Source organism: Aspergillus niger (genome assembly GCF_000002855.4).
Source record: "Aspergillus niger supercontig An18".
NCBI lineage: Eukaryota > Fungi > Ascomycota > Eurotiomycetes > Eurotiales > Aspergillaceae > Aspergillus > Aspergillus niger.
The window spans coordinates 1,064,145-1,082,316 of NT_166533.1; the positions used below are offsets into that span (position 1 = coordinate 1,064,145).

General features: G+C 53.1%; 8 protein-coding genes across 8 annotated transcripts; 3 read left to right on the top strand and 5 right to left on the bottom strand.

Moving 5' to 3' along the window:
* Nucleotides 1-2: 2 nt before the first annotated feature.
* On the top strand, nt 3-1,933 carry An18g04530 (uncharacterized protein; the record flags this gene model as incomplete). The annotated part of the gene is made up of 4 exons (XM_059745777.1): nt 3-512; nt 563-648; nt 769-1,017; nt 1,066-1,933. Coding segments are annotated over 4 exons (1,713 nt in total), but the record flags the coding sequence as incomplete, so codon positions are not given.
* A 146-nt stretch (nt 1,934-2,079) lies between these two features.
* An18g04540 (uncharacterized protein) lies at nt 2,080-3,152 on the bottom strand (the record flags this gene model as incomplete). Its single annotated transcript, XM_001398875.3, has 2 exons — nt 2,080-2,302; nt 2,377-3,152. 2 exons carry the CDS (start codon nt 3,150-3,152, stop codon nt 2,080-2,082), a joined length of 999 nt encoding a protein of 332 aa, XP_001398912.1.
* A 1,975-nt stretch (nt 3,153-5,127) lies between these two features.
* An18g04550 (uncharacterized protein) lies at nt 5,128-7,401 on the top strand (the record flags this gene model as incomplete). The annotated part of the gene is made up of 1 exon (XM_001398876.1): nt 5,128-7,401. One exon carries the CDS (start codon nt 5,128-5,130, stop codon nt 7,399-7,401), a length of 2,274 nt encoding a protein of 757 aa, XP_001398913.1.
* A 91-nt stretch (nt 7,402-7,492) lies between these two features.
* Nucleotides 7,493-8,422, bottom strand: An18g04560 (uncharacterized protein; the record flags this gene model as incomplete). Its single annotated transcript, XM_001398877.1, has 1 exon — nt 7,493-8,422. The coding sequence occupies one exon, from the start codon at nt 8,420-8,422 to the stop codon at nt 7,493-7,495; it is 930 nt and encodes a 309-aa protein (XP_001398914.1).
* A 366-nt stretch (nt 8,423-8,788) lies between these two features.
* Nucleotides 8,789-10,733, bottom strand: An18g04570 (uncharacterized protein; the record flags this gene model as incomplete). The annotated part of the gene is made up of 6 exons (XM_059745778.1): nt 8,789-8,818; nt 8,951-9,120; nt 9,253-9,681; nt 9,741-10,296; nt 10,393-10,503; nt 10,596-10,733. 6 exons carry the CDS (start codon nt 10,731-10,733, stop codon nt 8,789-8,791), a joined length of 1,434 nt encoding a protein of 477 aa, XP_059602939.1.
* An 854-nt stretch (nt 10,734-11,587) lies between these two features.
* An18g04580 (uncharacterized protein) lies at nt 11,588-13,175 on the bottom strand (the record flags this gene model as incomplete). The annotated part of the gene is made up of 5 exons (XM_059745779.1): nt 11,588-11,612; nt 11,671-12,517; nt 12,567-12,729; nt 12,794-13,080; nt 13,115-13,175. The coding sequence occupies 5 exons, from the start codon at nt 13,173-13,175 to the stop codon at nt 11,588-11,590; spliced, it is 1,383 nt and encodes a 460-aa protein (XP_059602940.1).
* A 1,909-nt stretch (nt 13,176-15,084) lies between these two features.
* On the top strand, nt 15,085-16,082 carry An18g04590 (uncharacterized protein; the record flags this gene model as incomplete). The annotated part of the gene is made up of 4 exons (XM_001398880.3): nt 15,085-15,175; nt 15,453-15,775; nt 15,834-15,882; nt 15,952-16,082. The coding sequence occupies 4 exons, from the start codon at nt 15,085-15,087 to the stop codon at nt 16,080-16,082; spliced, it is 594 nt and encodes a 197-aa protein (XP_001398917.1).
* Nucleotides 16,083-16,870: 788 nt separating this feature from the next.
* Nucleotides 16,871-18,058, bottom strand: An18g04600 (uncharacterized protein; the record flags this gene model as incomplete). The annotated part of the gene is made up of 3 exons (XM_001398881.3): nt 16,871-17,583; nt 17,732-17,965; nt 18,043-18,058. The coding sequence occupies 3 exons, from the start codon at nt 18,056-18,058 to the stop codon at nt 16,871-16,873; spliced, it is 963 nt and encodes a 320-aa protein (XP_001398918.1).
* Nucleotides 18,059-18,172: the final 114 nt, after the last annotated feature.

Here is an 18,172-nt window from a genome sequence, read left to right on the forward strand (position 1 = left end):
GTATTTCTATCACGTTCGATCCTTTCATCATCGGCTGTGAAGCATCTACGGTCAATGAATCGCTTCTTCAAATATCTCGAGTGCAAGGTTTCACGGTGTTCCCCGTGCAACTTCCGAGTTCCATCTTCCACACAGCCAGAGTACCCCTCCAGATTTTATCTCTCTATTTTGTCTTCCCTCACTTTCCTTCATCCCCTCATCCTCTCCTAAAGAGCGTTCCCTTATTCTCCGCCTCACCTCAGTGGTCTGCTAACATCATTACTGTACTCACGATGTCAGACTCTCAGGATCCAGCAGATACTGTCAAAGAACTTCCTCTTCGCCCAGCTGCATCGAAAACCATCAACTATCCTCAGCAGACGGACCCGTTACCAGAAACCTCAGAAGATAAACAGGACTCGACCCCCAACAGTCCTAAATCTCAGTCACCCGAGGAGTTACCTATTGAAATTGACCAGGCTAAGAAGAAAAAGAAGAAGAGCAAGGCGCGCCCCAAGAGTAAGCGTGGAAAGGTGAGACTACTTACGAATGCGAAGAATTGCAGCCAGACTGAATTCTACAGAACAAGCCTACCGGTTTCGAAGAGTACTATGTCGACGCACCCATTACCCCCGAGGAATTTAGCGCTGAAAAGGAGCTCTACAATGTGTATGTTCCCAACACCCAACGTATAGCACCCGCTGACCGGCATTGGCGTGAAGCTCGCGACCTCTCACCCAGTAAGTCTTGCCACCTTATGGTTCTGGCTCTCATACTGACCAGTCCCAGCCGAATTGAGGACGCTCTCTTACGCTACCAAAAGAATCGTCGTCTGGAGTCAGACAGACGAGATGTTTTCCTGAAATATCTGGCATATGGAGGGGTGAACGTCGGTCAGAGGATGTTCGGGGGCTTGGATGGCCGTGACCTCCAGCAACTGGACAGCGAACAGATCCTACAAGCACGAGCAATGACTAGCGTAGGCAAGGACAAATCTAATCTTGCTGTTGATTTTGATGCAGTGGTTCGCGGCTTTCTGTAGGAGCTACACACGCCGTGAAACTGCGTTTGACTAACTCACAATAGGACTTCCTTCTTTCCATACTATTTTAACCCCGACACCGAAGATATGATTAAGCTAGCGACAGTCACCATTCGGAACTTTCTATCCTACCTCCTCTATCATGATGTATGCCCGGAGTACAACGATAACATCGACCAGGCCAGGACGTCGTGCGATATAGCTACAAGGGAGCTGTGGAACAACCAGCAACTCATGGCCAAAGGCCCTGGTGACTTCAACTCGTGCTGTTCCTTGCTTTTCGGTGGAGAGCTGCATGACACATATACGGAGGACAATCAGTGGAGAAACTCCAAGGATGATGCGCCTCGCCTGACCACTGAGATAGCCCGCAAAATCGTCAAGTTTGCCCTGGCCGGCGCGGGCGAGAATCGCCATGCCCTCCGGTTCCAGGAACTGACTGAGAATAAAACGCTGTGCGCAGTGCGTATCGAGGATATTGATGGGTTTGAGATTACCGCTGTTCACCACCCCGGCGAAGTCGTCCGCGAGTTCTACCAGACGCACGCCCCGGATCTTGTCCCCGTCGGAAAGCTGCTAGCAAGGACTTACCGAGATCCAGGTATGCCTGATTATGATCGCAGCCCGGAGGAGCGAGTGGCACAGCCGGAAAGGAACTTTGAATTATTCATGGAGGGCAATCTACTTCAGTACTGCTACCCGGGAATGAAAGTAATCGCTCCGGTATGGGAGCTGAATTGTGGATTCCATTATTTCGAGGATGCGTATAGAACGTATGGCTCCAATTACACCCCTCTCGTGAATGACTTGATGCTAGGATGGAAAGAGCCGAGGGATCTAGCCAAAGCAGAGAGCAAAGCAGAGAGCAAAGCAGAGAGCGATGGGGAGGATGACTCGTCTGTTACTCTGTGAGCATCTCCAGAGACGACCTGTCCCGTCATTCGATTCCTAGGATTTTAACAGCTACTATCACGCATTGTTATTTTAGTCATCTTCATTTCTAGATAGTCGAAACAAACATTCTATTGAAACAAGTACTCATAGCATGTGCTACCAGCTCAGGGCTTCAGCATCGACTTGCCGGTGGTCTTTCTACCCTCCAGATCGGTGTGAGCCTGAGCAACCTCCTCCAAGGGGTAAACCTTGTGGACCTTGGCCTTGAGGTTGTTAGACAGGAGAAGCGAGAACAGCTCATTGACGTAGAACTCGAACTCCTCACGGGTTTCAATGTAGCCGAAGAGCTGAGGCCGAGCGACCTTGACACACTTGGGGGAGAGTTTCCTATACGACCAACCGATCAGCATCGCACCTCACACCACAAACAAAGAGTAAAAAAAGAATAAGAAAAAACTTACTGCAACGGCAAAGGCGGCACCGGGCCACTAGCATTTCCAAACCAAACAATAGTACCCTTGCGCTTAACGCTCTCCAAGCTTCCCTCCCAAGTATCCTTACCAACCGAGTCAAAGACAACATCAACTCCCTTTCCACCCGTAATCTCCTTCACCTGCTTCACCCAATCCTTGCCCTCCTCACTGCGGTAATCGATCACCACATCAGCACCCAGGCTCTTCGCCAGCTGGCACTTCTCAGGGCCACCAGCCGTTCCGATGACCTTAGCACCAATGGACTTCAGCACCTGCGTCATCAGGGTTCCCGCCCCGCCAGCCGCAGCATGCACCAACACCCACTCATCCTTCTGCACGGGATACGTCTCCTTCACCAACGTGATGACCGTCAATCCACTCAGGAATGATGCCATCAGGTTCTCATCTGTGATTCCATCGGGGATCTTGACCGTCTTGGCCATCGGCACCGCCGTGTACTCGGCATATCCGCCAGTGCTGAGCCAGGCCACCCGATCTCCAACCTGGAAGTTGTAGGGGTTGGGACCGTCGCCCAGAGCGACAATGGTACCGGCACCCTCGCGACCGAGAATCTCCGGCTTTGCGGAGGGGTAGAGGCCTGTGCGGAAATACGTGTCGATGTAGTTGATGCCAGAGATGTTATTCTTCACGAGGACTTGGCCTTCCTTGGGCGTGGGGACAGGGTGGTTGGGCTTGAACTCGAGGACCTCGGGGCCACCGAGCTTCTCGACTAAGACGGCCTTCATGGTTTGGGGGACGGACATGGTGGTGAGGTTGCGGATGGGAGATGCGATGGTGGGGTGGAGGTGTGCGTTGATTGCGGAGAGTCGTTGAATCGCTGGGGGAGACAGGGTTGAGGTAGTAGTAGAAATGGATGGGATAGAGGATCGGATAAGACGAGGAAAGACGCGATGGAGGGGCATTGGATGATGGGGGGTATTTCTAGTTGTTCAATGAGGGGTGGGACAGCAGGTGGGTTAAGTATATCCGGATAATCGGGTGTGGAGAGGTGGAAGTTCTCCCCGGCTACGATTTACGGAGCTGGACGGTCTTGCTGGTTGGTTTTTGCCGAAAGTGGACCGCAATGTGAGGCAGTCGATTCCCGTCATTTGAAGCTTGATTTTCTGCGCTTCTTCCCCGCAGTTCTTCATTATTCTGCGTTGCGCTTGCGGATACTGGGTGAGGATGTCCGACGCCTCCGCACTGTATCACCGTGATATGAAGCAGTGTTTTTGATCGCTCTTTGCCTACTATGATTTTTGATATTGGCCGTTTCAGCTCTTCAGCGACTCTCTTCCTACGCTCTGGTGATATTTCCAGAGTCATAGAATGGCCACCTCTTCATCCGACGGAGTGACGCCATCGGCTGCAAGTCCGAACCGTCGGGAACATAGCTGACTAATGTCGGCTTCCTGCCGACGGACCGTGCCGTGCACAGCTGAGTCATTAGTTGCATAATGTCATTTTCCCCTCCAATGCATAACATCCCGATCGGGATATACTCTCGTGCTTCTCCAGAAGCATTTCGGATTGTTGTCATCCTTCATCCATTGGGCCTTCATCCTCTTCATCCCTTCCGCGGACAACTTCAATATGCATTATCTAGTTCAGCCAGACAACTCAGCCCCCCTGTGTCACCGCCTCGCTATGCATATTGCCACCGTTTGCTCTCTTTCACCGTCTTTCCCACTGATGTCATCCCAGTGTCCCTTCCAACAATGAATCGTATATCATTGGAAGCCACTGATCTTCCCAGCATCATCGGCCAGGGGGTATGCAGCTCATCCCAAAAGGTGGCACCAGTAGCTGATGACGCCCAATGTGCCGAGTTGCCCGGTATCCCTTGAGCGGAGGCTGTGTGGCTTTGCCAAAAAGCGTGTCAGGCTCACGACCTGCTGTGCCTGCTGTATACTAGACCAACAGCTATCCACGCCAATACTCGAAAGTGGCGCCTTTCCCGCAGACTAAAATCTCTTTCGCCCATCAGCGTACCTAATCGGTCGACGGAAAGCGGGGATGGCGAATGAATGAATGTGCCAGCACAGGTTGTCCCACAGTCTGACAGACCACACTTGACCTCACCTGCATAGAAATGGGATGGTTTCATGAGCGACTCCTTGTTGACATGGCTCAAGGAGAACCATTCGTTCCCAACGCTTGACGTCTGGCCACGATCGCCATGTTTCAGGGCTAGCGGGATTGATTCGTTGCCTGTTAACGCCCAATGTCTGAGCCCAGGCCCTGATAGGGCCACCATCCCCGGAGAGGCGCTGCCCGACCAGGTTTCCCATTGGGGTCTGTCTACTTTATATAGCCTCTCGAGAAATCTCTTCGCAACTCTCCAAATTTCTGGGGTGTGTACATCAGAAACTAACCTCTCTGTCGCTTAATACCTAATTCTAGCCGCTCGCAAAAGGACCCCCAGGCCATCTGACTGTCTCATCTGCGAGTTGATTGACTGTTTTTTGTTCCATTTGGATCACTCCCGTGCCAATTGCTGTTTGCAGAACACCCTTGTGTGTGTCTGCTATTTTCTTGCTCATTATTTCGAGACCCTTTCTCGAGTGAGTCCGATGCTCGACGGATATATGATGCCAACTGCCCGGAAAGTATTTCTGATCCACCGTACCACCGCAGGATAGCCCCCAGGACCGAATACTTTTCCGTTGGAGCTTTGCTTTTCTTTGCTAAAAGTTCTTTGTTCTTCTGTTTCTATTACCAATGTATTCTACCTCCAAGATGAGCTTGCGCTGGCGCAAGAAGACCCACTGGCCGCCTTCGCCATGTGTGGAAGACGAAGTTGTTTCCCTCTCCCGCGAATTACACGGATTGTCCCAAATCAGAGAAATGCCCGGACTCGAAGGTGTTTGCTCCCGCGGATCTGTCGACCAATACCCAGTCCTTGTGGATGTTTTTTCTTACTCTTCATATGAGGAGACGACCGTCATCTATGAGGACTTCAGCCGTGACAGCAGCTCCGAGGACAATGTAGGGCCGCCAACCCCGGTGGATGAGAAACAGGACCCGATGCTTTACCTTGTCGGGGATGACCAGGCAGTCTCGTTGTCCGCGCCACTTGCAACTCGAGAGCAATCCCAGGACCCATCCAAGACACCAGCTGATAATGAGCAGGGCTCTACGACACGAGGCCGCCCCAGAGCGGATACTAGAGCCCAGAGAGACAGCCCGTCTAAGAAGGATACAGCCCAGAGTTCCCGGGATGCCTCGAGAGCTTCGAACATACGCACCCCTGCTGTCACACAAAGCAAGTCTACTCCATCGTTGCCCAGACGATTCGGGAGTGTGAAACATGGCCGCTCCGCCGACGCCCTCACCACTAAATCCGGCTACCAATCCGACTCGGCTACAGTCAAGTCCAAGGCCAAGCCTGAAACCGTGGACAAATCTGCCGCGCCTCAAACGGACAAAAAGTCGCCCACTGGACTCACCGTGGCAGAAAGGCTGGAAGAGAAGATACGTCAGAGACAAGAGCTTCGTGCCAAGGAGAGCTCAGGCGATGCGCCGAAGACGCCTAGTCCTCCGTCTACTGATCAACCCAGTGTCCCGGTGGGACGTGCCGCGGAGCCATCCATAACCCCTGCAGCCACTGCAGCGCCTAAGAGCACCGCCCCAAAGACCCGTCCTAGGTCCACGTCGACGCCAAAGGAGCCAACTAATGACCATCGTGTGGATGGACCTGAAGCGTCCTCCTCAGCCGCAGCTCCGGCATTACAGCTCCCACCACGTCCGGGATTGGCCAGTAAGCCAGCAGGTCGATCAGTCTCAAGCAACGACGCTAAGTCAACCGCCCAGCTGCCAGCTCGACGGGCCGTATCTTTCCTAGATGACGTGCCGCAAAGGTCCTCGTCGCTCCCACGGACCCCCGAAGACATTCCTGAGCCTCCACCACTACCACGCCGACGGAGCTCATCACAGGACGCTGTCCGCCATCGAAGTTCATCGCAGGATGCTGTCCGTCAAACTTCGCCCAAACGGCCGTTTTTCCTCCCGCCCTGCCCTAGATCGACTCCCATCGCCGGATACCAGGACTGGCACACGGTCAAGGGACTACCTCATTTGAATATCTGCCCGTCGTGCATGAAGCAAATGCGCAAGTCGGAGTTCCGAGACCACTTCGTCTTAGCCAGTCCCCGGTCCCGTGGAGAGAAAATTCGCTGCTCCATGAGCGAGCCCTGGACCCGACTGGCATGGATGCAGACACTCAAGAAGCAGCTAGACCACCTCGAACTGCTACACCAAATCACGCGGCCACCCCTCAGCATCAAGCCGTGTCCGGGACGCATCATCACCGAGCAGCACTGGTACCGGATTGTGGACCCGGAAACGAACATGTACCTCCCGCAGTTCAATGTGTGCTCCGCCTGCGTGCGGAACCTACGGGTTCTGATGCCGCAGCACCGGGACACCTTCAAGCGGAGCTCCACCAAACAAGAACGAGCCTGCGACTTCTTGACAGACAGCCCACGGTTTGTCCGGTACATCGACTACCTGGATATAGCGGCCAACCGCGCCGACCAGGAAAATATGCTGCGCCCTGATGTGACTGAGTTCCTCTCGTACGCTCGACGCAAGGTAGTGCTGCGGGACTGTCGGCGGGACCGACGGATCCTCAGCACGTGGCACTACATGCCACAACTGCCAGAGCTGACGGTGTGCGAGGACTGCTACGATGACGTGGTGTGGCCGTTGGTCCGGGCCAAACAGCCCATTGCGCGCAAGTTCTCGACGTCAATGCGACTGCTTCCTGGCGACGGACCGTCTCGGTGCCGCGAAGCAAGCTGTCAGCTGTACTCGCCGCGCATGCGCGCCAAGTTCGCAGAGGCGGTGCAATCGAACGACCTGATGTACCTGAAGCAGGTGGCGCTGCGACGGCGCGACGCAGAGCAACGCTACCGGGACCGGGAGGAGGAATTGCTGGAAGACGCGAGTCGGGGATACGACGTGGAGGGAGAAATGCGGCGCAACGTGGAGGAGTGGAAGCGAAACGAGTAGTTCGATACCATGTATTTGTTTGTTTTTGTCAGGAACCCGCCTGTATGTTAGTGTTGATGATGCCTGTACACCTGATATCCAATTCAGTCCATCAATCATCCTCCTTTCCTCCATCAGTAGATGCAGCATTAGCAATCTCCATCGCCTCCCCCAAACTAACAACCCTATACCCCCGCTCTTTCAACACCGGCAACACCCTTCTCAACCCCTCCACCGTCCAACTCCTCCGATCATGCATCACAACAATACTCCCCTCCCTAACCATACTCCTCACATGCCACGCATTCACCCCCGCCCACCCGATCTGCGCATCATGCGGATACACACTCCCCAACACAATCTTATACCCGAGTCTCTGCACAAGCTCCTTCATCCACCCATTAAAGAACCCCGATCCAGGCCGGAACCACTTCTTCACAGCCCCGTCCTCATACCGTGGCCGCTTCACCCCAGATTGCTCATAAACCCTGTCAATCACCCCATCCACCTCCAACATCTCCCTCTCCAGCACCTCTTCCCCAATCGAAACAGACGGCTCATCGTGCATCGCATGATTACCCAGCTCCATCCCGCTCTTCACGAGCGTATGTAGAATCCCCTCCCGGCCGGGGATCTGCGATCCGATGAGGAAGAATGTCGCCCGCGCGTCATGTTGCTGAAGAAGGTGCAGGATGTCGAGTGTGTAGGTGCTTGGGGCGTCGTCGATGGTTAGGGCGATTACTTTTTCCGTTCTTTTCCCTTTTGTGTCCTTGGTGGTGGGGAGTGGTATCTCCCACAATGTATCTGGGTATTTGTTCGCCAGGGAGCGGATCAGGGCGTGCGGTGGCCGGTAGATTATGTATAGGGGCAGGAGGGTTAGGAGGATGAGGAGTAAGACGAGTAGAGGGAGGAGCATGGTTAGGGTGCGGGTGCGGCGGTGTCGAGAGCGGAGGATGGGGATGCGCGCGATGAGGGTTGTGAATGGGATGGTCAGGACGCGGAGGGGGAATAGGAGGATGGTCGTTGGGTGGAGGCGGGGCATTCTTTGCTTGCTCTCTCTGTGTTCCTTTTGTGGGTATGTGGTGGGGTGGTGTTGAGGGTGCGTGTTTAGTTGGTGGTTTGGTAGTGAGGATGCAGGTGTGCGGAGATGGGATGAGATGGGTTGGGTTGGGTGGTGCGGTGGTGGTTGTGGTTGTTGTTGTGTGGTATTTGTGGGGGGGAGGTGGAGGGCTGGTGTAACGAGTGGCTGGCGTCAGGCCATGGTGAATATGTGTTAGTGGGAGGAACTGCAAAGAGAGTTAAAAGTAGTATGTGGTGTTGTTGAGGTTGAAATTGGGGAAATGTCAGGAGGCGGAGCGGAGGTATGCGGCGATCCCGCTGGAGCAAGTCTGGTATGTATGTAAGGGATCTAGACCTTGCTGGAGTCAATGTACTTTTTCTAGAAGATGTAGATAGTTTGAATTTGACATGAATATCTTTCATATGTAGCGCTCATCTAGTTACGAATAACTTCTGGTATCAACTATCCCACCAATCCCACCACCTCCCCAGGCCATTTCTTCCCCCATACAATCGCCCGCGGTGGCACGCGACCTCCAACCGGCGCCAGCACTCGGATCTTGCCCTTCTCCGCGTCCACGTCCGCCACGTACAAGAAGCCCATGATACTGGCATCGCGCACATCCGCCGGGCTGGCCGTCGAGCTTGCATGTGTAATGGCCAGCAGCGAATTGGCCAGCGCTGTCGGCGCAGGAGGCAGTACCTTCTTCAGTGGCACGTTGGACGACCCCGCCGGCGTCACCGTCTCCTTCACCGGTCCAGCGATCCCAGGCAGCGTCGGTGCGACCGGAGCCTCTTCTTGCGGAGTCTGACCCAGGTCCACGTCGTTGCTTCCACCTGGGAGGAAGGCATCGCCGGTACCCAGCTGCGACGGGTCATATTCGTCTTCGTCCTCCTCTGCTGACGCTATGGTGTAGTTGTAGACCGCTAAAGCGTTGAAGTCTAGCTGCTGCGCATGCGGCGACAACGTAACATTCGTCGTTGACGACGCAGACAGCGACAGCGCTGCCGATGCCGTCGAAGGAATTGGGTTGCCGAAGAAGTATGTCCGGATCTGCGACTCGCTGACAGCCTTCATGAACGCCGCATCGCGATCCACACAACCCCCAGACTTGGACAACTTAACCACCGAAATGCGCTCATCCGACGCCGCTGCAGACGCACTAGCCGTGGGCTTGTTATCAAAGTTCTTCATCATAATGCTGTACAGTCGCTCGGAGCCAATGACCAAGATCGTCGTAACTGTGCCATAACCCCGTCAGTGCATACACCCTTCCAACCAGGATCAAGTAAAAACTCACTCGCAAACTCCGTCACAATATGATTAATCATCTCGACATTACCAGCCTTACTCTGACTCAAAATTCCCGGCGTATCCACAATAATTCCCGTCTCCCTTGCATCCTCATCCTCCGCCATCCTCCCCGTCACCGACAGCGCCAACCTCGACACAATAGCCTTATACACCGAGCCATCGGCCTCCAACGGGTTCTGCATCGGATAGAAATACACCAAGGGCAACTTCACCGGCACCGCACTCGGCCCGGACATGGGACTACTCCCCCATCCTTCCTCAACATCAATCATCGTCCGGAACGCCGTAGCCGTCAACGTCCCCGGAACACTTAGCATGCCCTCCGTAGGATCCAAATTAACCACCAGCGGCTGCCGGCCCACCTTAGTCGCATACGCCGTCAGGATCTTCGACAGACTTGTCTTGCCCGCATCCTCAGGACCGAGAATCAGTACCCGCGGGCCATCTTTCCCCGTCGCTTTGGCCTCCTGTCGTAGTGTCTCCAGCGCAAAATGCACGTTCGCGTATTCAACCATCGGTGTTTCCTCCGCCACATACTCGCTCTGGCAGCCGCCCGCGCCGAGTCCGCGCGCTGTTGTTCCATTCGTGCCTCCCGGGGCGAGGCTGTCCAGACCTGTGATGGCCTCTCCGGCGCTTACTTCTAGTGTGCATCCATGCCAGGTGTAGATTGCTGCTTTCGTGCCGGAGAAGGTGTAGGTTTGAGAGGGGGCTAGTTCGGTGCCGAAGAGTTCGGCGGTTCCGGCTAAGAGCTAGTTCTCCAGGTGGTAGATATGTCAGTCAACTGTCCTTTTTGTGATTCGTGAGGGATGGGTAGTGTGCTGAGGGGGTCACGGCAGCTCACCTTTACGCGGACGGTCGTGCCAAAGGCGACTTCGAACCGCCACTCTGAGCCTTTGGGAAGGCTAATCTGAGAGGGCGGGGCTGGGGCGAACTCGCGGTCCGCGGAGGGTTGTGTTAGATCGAGACCGGGGAGCGACATGGCATCGTCTGGATAATTGGAATTGTTATCTGGAAAGTGGTATGCGGACTGGAGTTCTGGTGAAGCTCCGAACAGGCGGAGAGAATGACGATGTTTAGCCTGTTTGCAGGACGGAACCGTCCCGACTGGTTCGCGTTCGCAGCACGCCCATCTGACTGTTAATTGATCTATACTTTACTTTTTTTGTTTATGCAACAGATCTACGAGGGTAATGATCAATTCATAGTTACTGCATATTCATCATCTGCAAATCTACCTAACAATGACATAACTCCGAACACAATCCAGTCAAACCATCCCGATTGCATCACGACTCCAGGGTGCAGCCCCGGTCCAAATGGTGTAGAACAGAAAATTGAAAAAAGTAAAAAGAAAACCACATTATAGAGGCGTATATCAGGTATCCAGGAGATAATAAGAAACGGCATAGATAATGAACGAAACGAACCCAAGGCTTTCCTCGATCGCCAGGACCTCACCGGCCAATCCCCCGTGCGAACCACATCACTCGCACCCAAATGGCATCATTAGTAAAAAAATATTCGCGGCCAATACGGTACATCAAGAATCACTTCAATTGGGACTTAGGGATCGTGATGCGCTCGGGTGGATTGGCCAAAGCCTGAACTCGGATGGATTCCAGAGTAGGGGCAAACTGTGAACGGATAAGGAACAGCTTCGGCTGCTTCTCCATTAAGCATCGTTCAGAACCATAGCAGTCGGGGAATAAGGGGGAGATTTTCCAAAGGGGCGGGGGAATCGATGGCGGATTTGTCCAGACGTGAGCTGGACGTAAGTAGGCCGACACGGCGCACAATCACAACAATTTGCTTCCAGGCCAGTAGTTAGGGTGTCTAGAAGAAATACGGAATAGAGGCTCTGCAAGGCAGGTTAGCAATGTGCACGGGAGATTTAGCATTTGGCATGCAAGACTTACGCGAGCGCAAAGGCAGCTGTAACACCAACAAGAGCACGGTTCCGCACACGCTCCTGCTTCAGCTTCTCCTCCAGAACCTTGGCCCTCTTCACCCGGAGGGTCTTGGCTTCTTCATCTTCTTCCTCGTCATCTTCGCTGAGCACTTCCGTCTTGCGCTTCTGGGCTGCCTTGGCCGACGATGGCTCTGCCGTCTCGGTCTGAAGCTTGACCGCTTCTTCTACCATTTCTTTCGCCTTGGCAATCATCTGCTCAGTATCGGCAGCAGACGGTGCCTCAGGAAGGCTGATAGGCATCTCAACGGAAACGGTGGTTTGGGTGGTTTTGGCTTCGTCAACAGCTTCCGCATTGGTCTCAACATCAACCTTCACCTTCTCAGGTTCCTTCTCCTCCTTCTCCTCGGGCTCTTCCACCCGAGCAGCCGTCCTCTTCGCCTTGGATGCTGATGCCGGTTTCTTCGGGGTAGGAGCGGGCTTCTCGTCGCCGTCCACCTCCACACTCTGATGAACGGTGCCGGTGACCGATTCCGACTCCACGGTGGAAGCCGTCAAGTCCAAAGAAGACTGGAGGCTGGCGTTGGCAGCACTGGTCGCCGCAGCGTTGGCCTCTTTCATGGCGCGAGTCTGGCGGGGCTTACGTGGGGAGGTCGACTTCTTGCTTGGAGAAGCGGACCGTCCCCTACGGAGACGTGGTGCAGTGAGAATGGCCGGGGCTTCGATCGGCGGCAAATCAAACCGAGGGGGAGGGGTAATTTGCTTCTTCGCGGACGAGGGACTTTGAACGATGTCGGTAGGATCGAGAAGGGCCCTAACCCAATCGTACATTTGATACTCCTTTGCTAGCTCAAGGGCTAAAAGTCATCAGAGCAACATTCATATCTGCGGAATTGTGACGCTTACCGAGCAGAGGCGAGATCCAAACATTGCCGGCGATCTCATCTTCACTAGTCTCCGTCCGGGTCTTCAGATACTCCCGCTCAGACCGTTCTTCATCGAGCTTTGCCCAAGGGAAGGCAATCTTGAACATTCCGGTAGCACTGACGAATCCATCTTTGCTACGTCTCTATAGCGACAGGTCAACAGCCATTCTATGACATCACATTTTGTTCGTCATCAGCCATCCTTACCATCAAAAAGTAGGTTTCGGGATGTTGTTGAGGTGAGTGTGAGGGGAAAATCTCGGAGCCCTTGAGGTCTCTAGGCAGCGGCGCGCGCAAGTGTGCATACTCGAAGGGGCCAAGGTTTTCAGGCTTTGTCGCATTTGACGTGCCAACCTGGGTGGGTTTCACAGCGAGGTTGGTCTTCCCCAGACGACGGCGCGAAAGAAGTTCATCGTCTGATATCGCGGAGATAGGAGGAGACAGGTTAGCCTGGCGCACGCTTTGGTGGAGATATCGGCATGCCACGATCGAGTCTGAGCTCGGGCGCTAGCTGGAATCACAACTTACAAGCAGGAGCCACGTCCGCAAGGATGAGAGGGTTGTTTTTCTTCGGCAGTGAGCGCACCATGATGAATGATCAGGCTCGCGAGCTGGGTCAATGAAGAAGCGAGGGGTATCAGTTGACGGTTGGTGATGAAGGAAGATGCGTCGCCAAAACGGCGGCCACGTTGCAGGCGCGTCTGTCGGCGCTCTCCAGGCGAGGTAGGTCGCGAAAGCAAACACGGCACCACAAGGAAGGGCGCACAGAGACAAACACCGCGGGTTGAGATGAGCGGGTGATGGACAGGAACGCTCAGGCAGAGAGCCGCGACGACCCAGGTGATAATGGAATGGAAGTCAGGGCGCGGGTTCGATAAGCAGGATCAAAGAAATGCGAGTAGGGGAAGGAAAATAATCAGGGAATCGAAAGCAAATTGGGGAGGGCGATTGCTTCCCACCGTGACCGGCTGTGACCGTCTGGGAACCCCCACAGTACCGCGCTACTGTGACACCACTGCAGCAGTGAGCCAATAATGTCGACGGAATTTAGTGGGGCAAGCCAAAACAGCAAGTATCTGCGGTGCCGGCCCATCCCCCGGTATCTGTTGTGACGTGTTTCGCTCATCATGGTATCGCTGCCTTGGCGCCTCACCGCTGCCGGTTGTCCCCGTGACGCCCATCCATTACGATTTTTGTTGTTTTCGGGTTCCTTGCAATGGGATCCATGGCTGCGGTCCGCGTAGAGAGTAACTTATCCTACCAGAAAAACATTCACAGCTTGATACCAAGACATAGCCTACCGTATTGAATCAATCCTTGACTGGTAGGTCCTGAGTTGGCCACCCGCATATACCGTGCATAATGCCTATGCGCAATATGCCTTGAGTCGGACATTCGGGCACTCGGATTTGGTCCATTCGGGACACACTGGACTCGAATGAAACATGCCCACCAGGTCTGCGAAGCATGAAACAACTTAACCACTGGCTTATATCTTCCGAGTGCTGGTTCCAAAATTGTTAACCGAGTGATTGGTAGTAGATACTAGTCACTCGAGCACCCCAACTCTAGACTTGTCTAAGACATATCGTACTACTAGTAAGTAAAGTAGTTAGTATATAGTAGTAGTACGCCAGCGATATATATAACCCAACTACTACGGCCAATTCTATAGTGGCACTACGGAGTTGTAGTGGAAAGCTCAGCTCAGCCATCTTCAGGAATATCTTAATGTCTAATAACAACTACGACAGTGATAGAGCCTCAATGGAGACATTATCATTACAATGCGCAAACACACATCTTCTCTCGCCCAATTGCAGAGTCAATATCCATCATTATTGGGATGTAAAAGTGCACAACAGCCATCCGGCTGAAGAGGCTCAGTTTGAGCAGATAACTGGATGGTAATCAAGCACTCTATGAGTATCTCCCGCCATTCAGAACAATTGAAACCGAGTGATATTGCCTCTCACGTAAAGTACTCAATGGTAGATGCTAAGAATGGAGCAGTTCTATAGTATCTCATCTCCGGGGTTCCATCCAGAGAGGTGGACCTCAGTGCTTGTCTAGCAACCTAGCGTGGTCTCATTTCTCGTAGGGATCGTGAAGTCAAGAGAATCATGAACCCCAATCTTCATCCGTTCCAAAAATACCCATTGCGTGGCCTGTTCCATGGATTGCTCTGGCTCCCCTTAATCTTCGGCGGACACAAGGCGAGATGGTCTGGCCCATCCACTCCCATCCACTCCTCCACCGCCTTTCTTCCCCCCACTTGTTACTTTAGTCCACTGCTTCCACTCCAAAACATTCCTAAACAATTCTCTCCTCAGCAGTTTCCTGTATTCCTACCGTCTGGTGCGTGATGCTCGATGTTCCTTAGACTCTCCTGACGAAGACTCACCTTTTTCTAGTCCGTATATCCCGTTTGCGAGGAGCAACATCAGCATCTCCCCTCCCATCTCCCCCTATCTCCAAATACCCCACCAACACCAACCATGCCTGAGCACGAAGAAGACCTCGTCGCCTCCCAGACCGAGGGTTTCAAGGTCGGAGAGAAGAAGACCATTGAAGAGTACCAGAACCTTGGTATGTGCTATCTACGCTGGCCTACCCCCTCCCGGGCAATCCCATACCCCTCCCACTCCCCGTGGTAGTAGCCTCGTGGCATCCAGCATCGCCGCCGCCTCCCCCCTTGCTTGCTGCCCAGTCCCGTCAAACGTACAGCGCGAGCATTCCTGATAACCCCACCGTTGAAATTGAATTTGCGTCTCTCTCTCTCTCCTCTCTCTCCCCCGCAAACTTGGCTTTTTCTTGGAATCCTCCACTTGCCTCAAATTTCGTATCTAATTCAAATCCCCCACAGACAAGAACGACGAGTCTCTCAACCGCTGGAAGGCCTCTCTGGGTCTGGCCACTGGAAATCCCATTGGCGACCCCAATGATCCCAGAAAGTGCATCATCAAGTCCCTTGCCCTGGAGGTGCAGGGACGTCCCGATGTTGTGATTGACCTGTCTACTCCCCATGCGCTCGAGACCCTCAAGGACAAGCCCTTCACGATCAAGGAGGGCGCCACCTTCCACATCAAGGTCGTCTTTCAGGTGCACCATGAGGTTCTGAGCGGTCTCAAGTACCTGCAGGTGGTGAAGCGCAAGGGTATCAGAGTTAGCAAGGACGAGGAGATGCTGGTAAGTACTCTCATCTCGACAATCGCAGGATGTAAGCCATGTACTAAATCGCTTATAGGGAAGCTACGCTCCCAGCACCACCGACAAGCCCGTCTACGAGAAGAAGTGTAAGCCACTACCCTACTATATGACACAAGTAGAAAGGAAAAAGATATAAAAGTACTAACCCGACGCAGTCAACGCCGAGGAAGCCCCCTCAGGCATGATGTACCGTGGCCACTACAACGCCGTGTCCAAGTTCGTCGACGATGACAACCACACCCACCTCCAGTTCGAGTGGTCCTTCGACATCGCCAAGGACTGGTAGAAAGAATGAAGTGAATTGTGTCTTTTAGAATAGTCAGTCGGACTGGCTCTGCTTTCTGGCTTTTCCCATCACAACTTTCTTTCTTTTCTTCCACCTCATATATGAAACTATGATCTACCTACCCTGCCTATACATATCATACTCCATGAGAAGCGCAAACACATCACGTCATATCCCTGCCTTTTCTTCGCAGTTTTACTAGCGTTGGACCTACCTACCCACCTATCTGCATCTTACTGTTGTCCGAATTCTGGAAATACAATATTATATTTTACAACCCTTCATTGTCTGCTACGCTCCTGATAACGGGCTACACACACACACTACATGCACCTACAGTATTCACATTAAGTAATCTGGGCTATGATTTCCTCTCCTTACGGAGTTATCGCCCTATCTACTATCTACTACCATCCCGATAACCGCATCATGCATTCATACTAAGGGCCGTTTGCATGCGGCTCGGCCCGGTCCTATCCTGTTCTGGGCTTTTTCTTTTTCTGTTTGCCCCCTCGAGAACCGAGATATCCTGTGTGACTGACTAATTTTCCTGATTTTCTAACTGCGTCTGTTTCGTACATCGCACCATGGGATATTGTCTATAAATGCCTGTGATATTTACCAAACTCCCCAAGAAGATCCATGAATGATGTAAGAGAAGTGGGTTTGAACAAGGGCACAAGAAATAAAAATGGAAATAGAAGAAAGAAAAGCAAAAATGACAGTAAAAAAGCAACCTCAGGCAAAAAAAGTAAAAAGAAAGGGAAAGAAAGAAATTAAGAAGGGTATCACAGAAAGTAGTCAATCACCGGACTCTGGCCATCCTTATTCTGTTGCGCCTGCTGTTCGCCCCGATGGATATCATTTTCCGGCGCGGCGTCAAAAATATTGAAATATCGTTCGCCTGTGTCACTCACCTCCAGGACACTAGCCAGGTTTCCGCACCGATAGCAGTAATTCGGTGCACTCCAGACCGTACTGAGTCGGTCATCGTAGAGAACTTGATATCCCTCCTGACACAGCTGGTGGGCCCGTAGGATATGCGACATGCTGTTGACCTCAAGGAATTTGCGGACCACCTGCGCACCGAATGTATAGCCCGCTCCACGGGGCGACAGGGAGAATTCATCCCGTTCGGTGTCGGGATCGGACCAAACCAGATCGGCCATGGGGCCTTCGTGCGGGATTTCGCGGAACCGGTCGATGATTTTGATTTGGTCGATGGAGTGGATGGACGGGGAAAGGCCACCATGTACGCAGAAGATCTGGTCATTGATGACCACGCTTAGGGTCAGGAAATCGAACATGTCCGTGAAGTAATGCCATACGTTGGCATTGCCGTATTTGCGCGCGCATTCCGTGTAGAATCCGTATGATTGCGTTACACCACGCGACTCGTGATTGCCGCGGATAAGGTGGACGCGCTGGGGGTATCGTAGTTTCAAGCACACGAGAAGGGAGATTGTCTCCACGCTGAACAAGCCTCGATCCACGTAGTCGCCTATTTGGATTGTAAGAGAACGCCCGTCAGCACTCATGTTCACACGTAAACCGGATTCTGTCTGGGGATCGGCACGCTTTTACTTGTGGCTGCCCCTTTCCTTTCTTTCCTCTCTGAACACTGGTATGATATCATGTGGAATACTAACCAAGAAACAAGTAATTCGTGTTGGGACAGAATCCTCCGATCTTGAATATCTCAATCATGTCGAAGAACTGCCCGTGGATATCTCCGACCACCGTGACCGGAGCCGCAATGTGGACCACATTGCTCTCTTTCATCAACAATTCCTTCGCCTTGGCGCATATCGCTTCGATCACCGAGTCTGCCAGCAACTCTTTCCGGTAGAGTCTCTCAATGCACTCGTCGAGGTCGATACTAGCTGTTCCAACGGTGAGGGGCCGCACAGGACGAGTAGAAGAGTGGGGACTAGATCCGGGGTCGGGGATAGATGCTTACCTGGTAATCCAGGCATTTCGGAGCAGATGTATTTATCAAATCAGGGATTCAAAGATATGTGTATATTCATGCAGCGCGCCAGCTTCGATCGCGCTCAATAATAGAAAATGGAGGCTCAGAAGTCCACCGA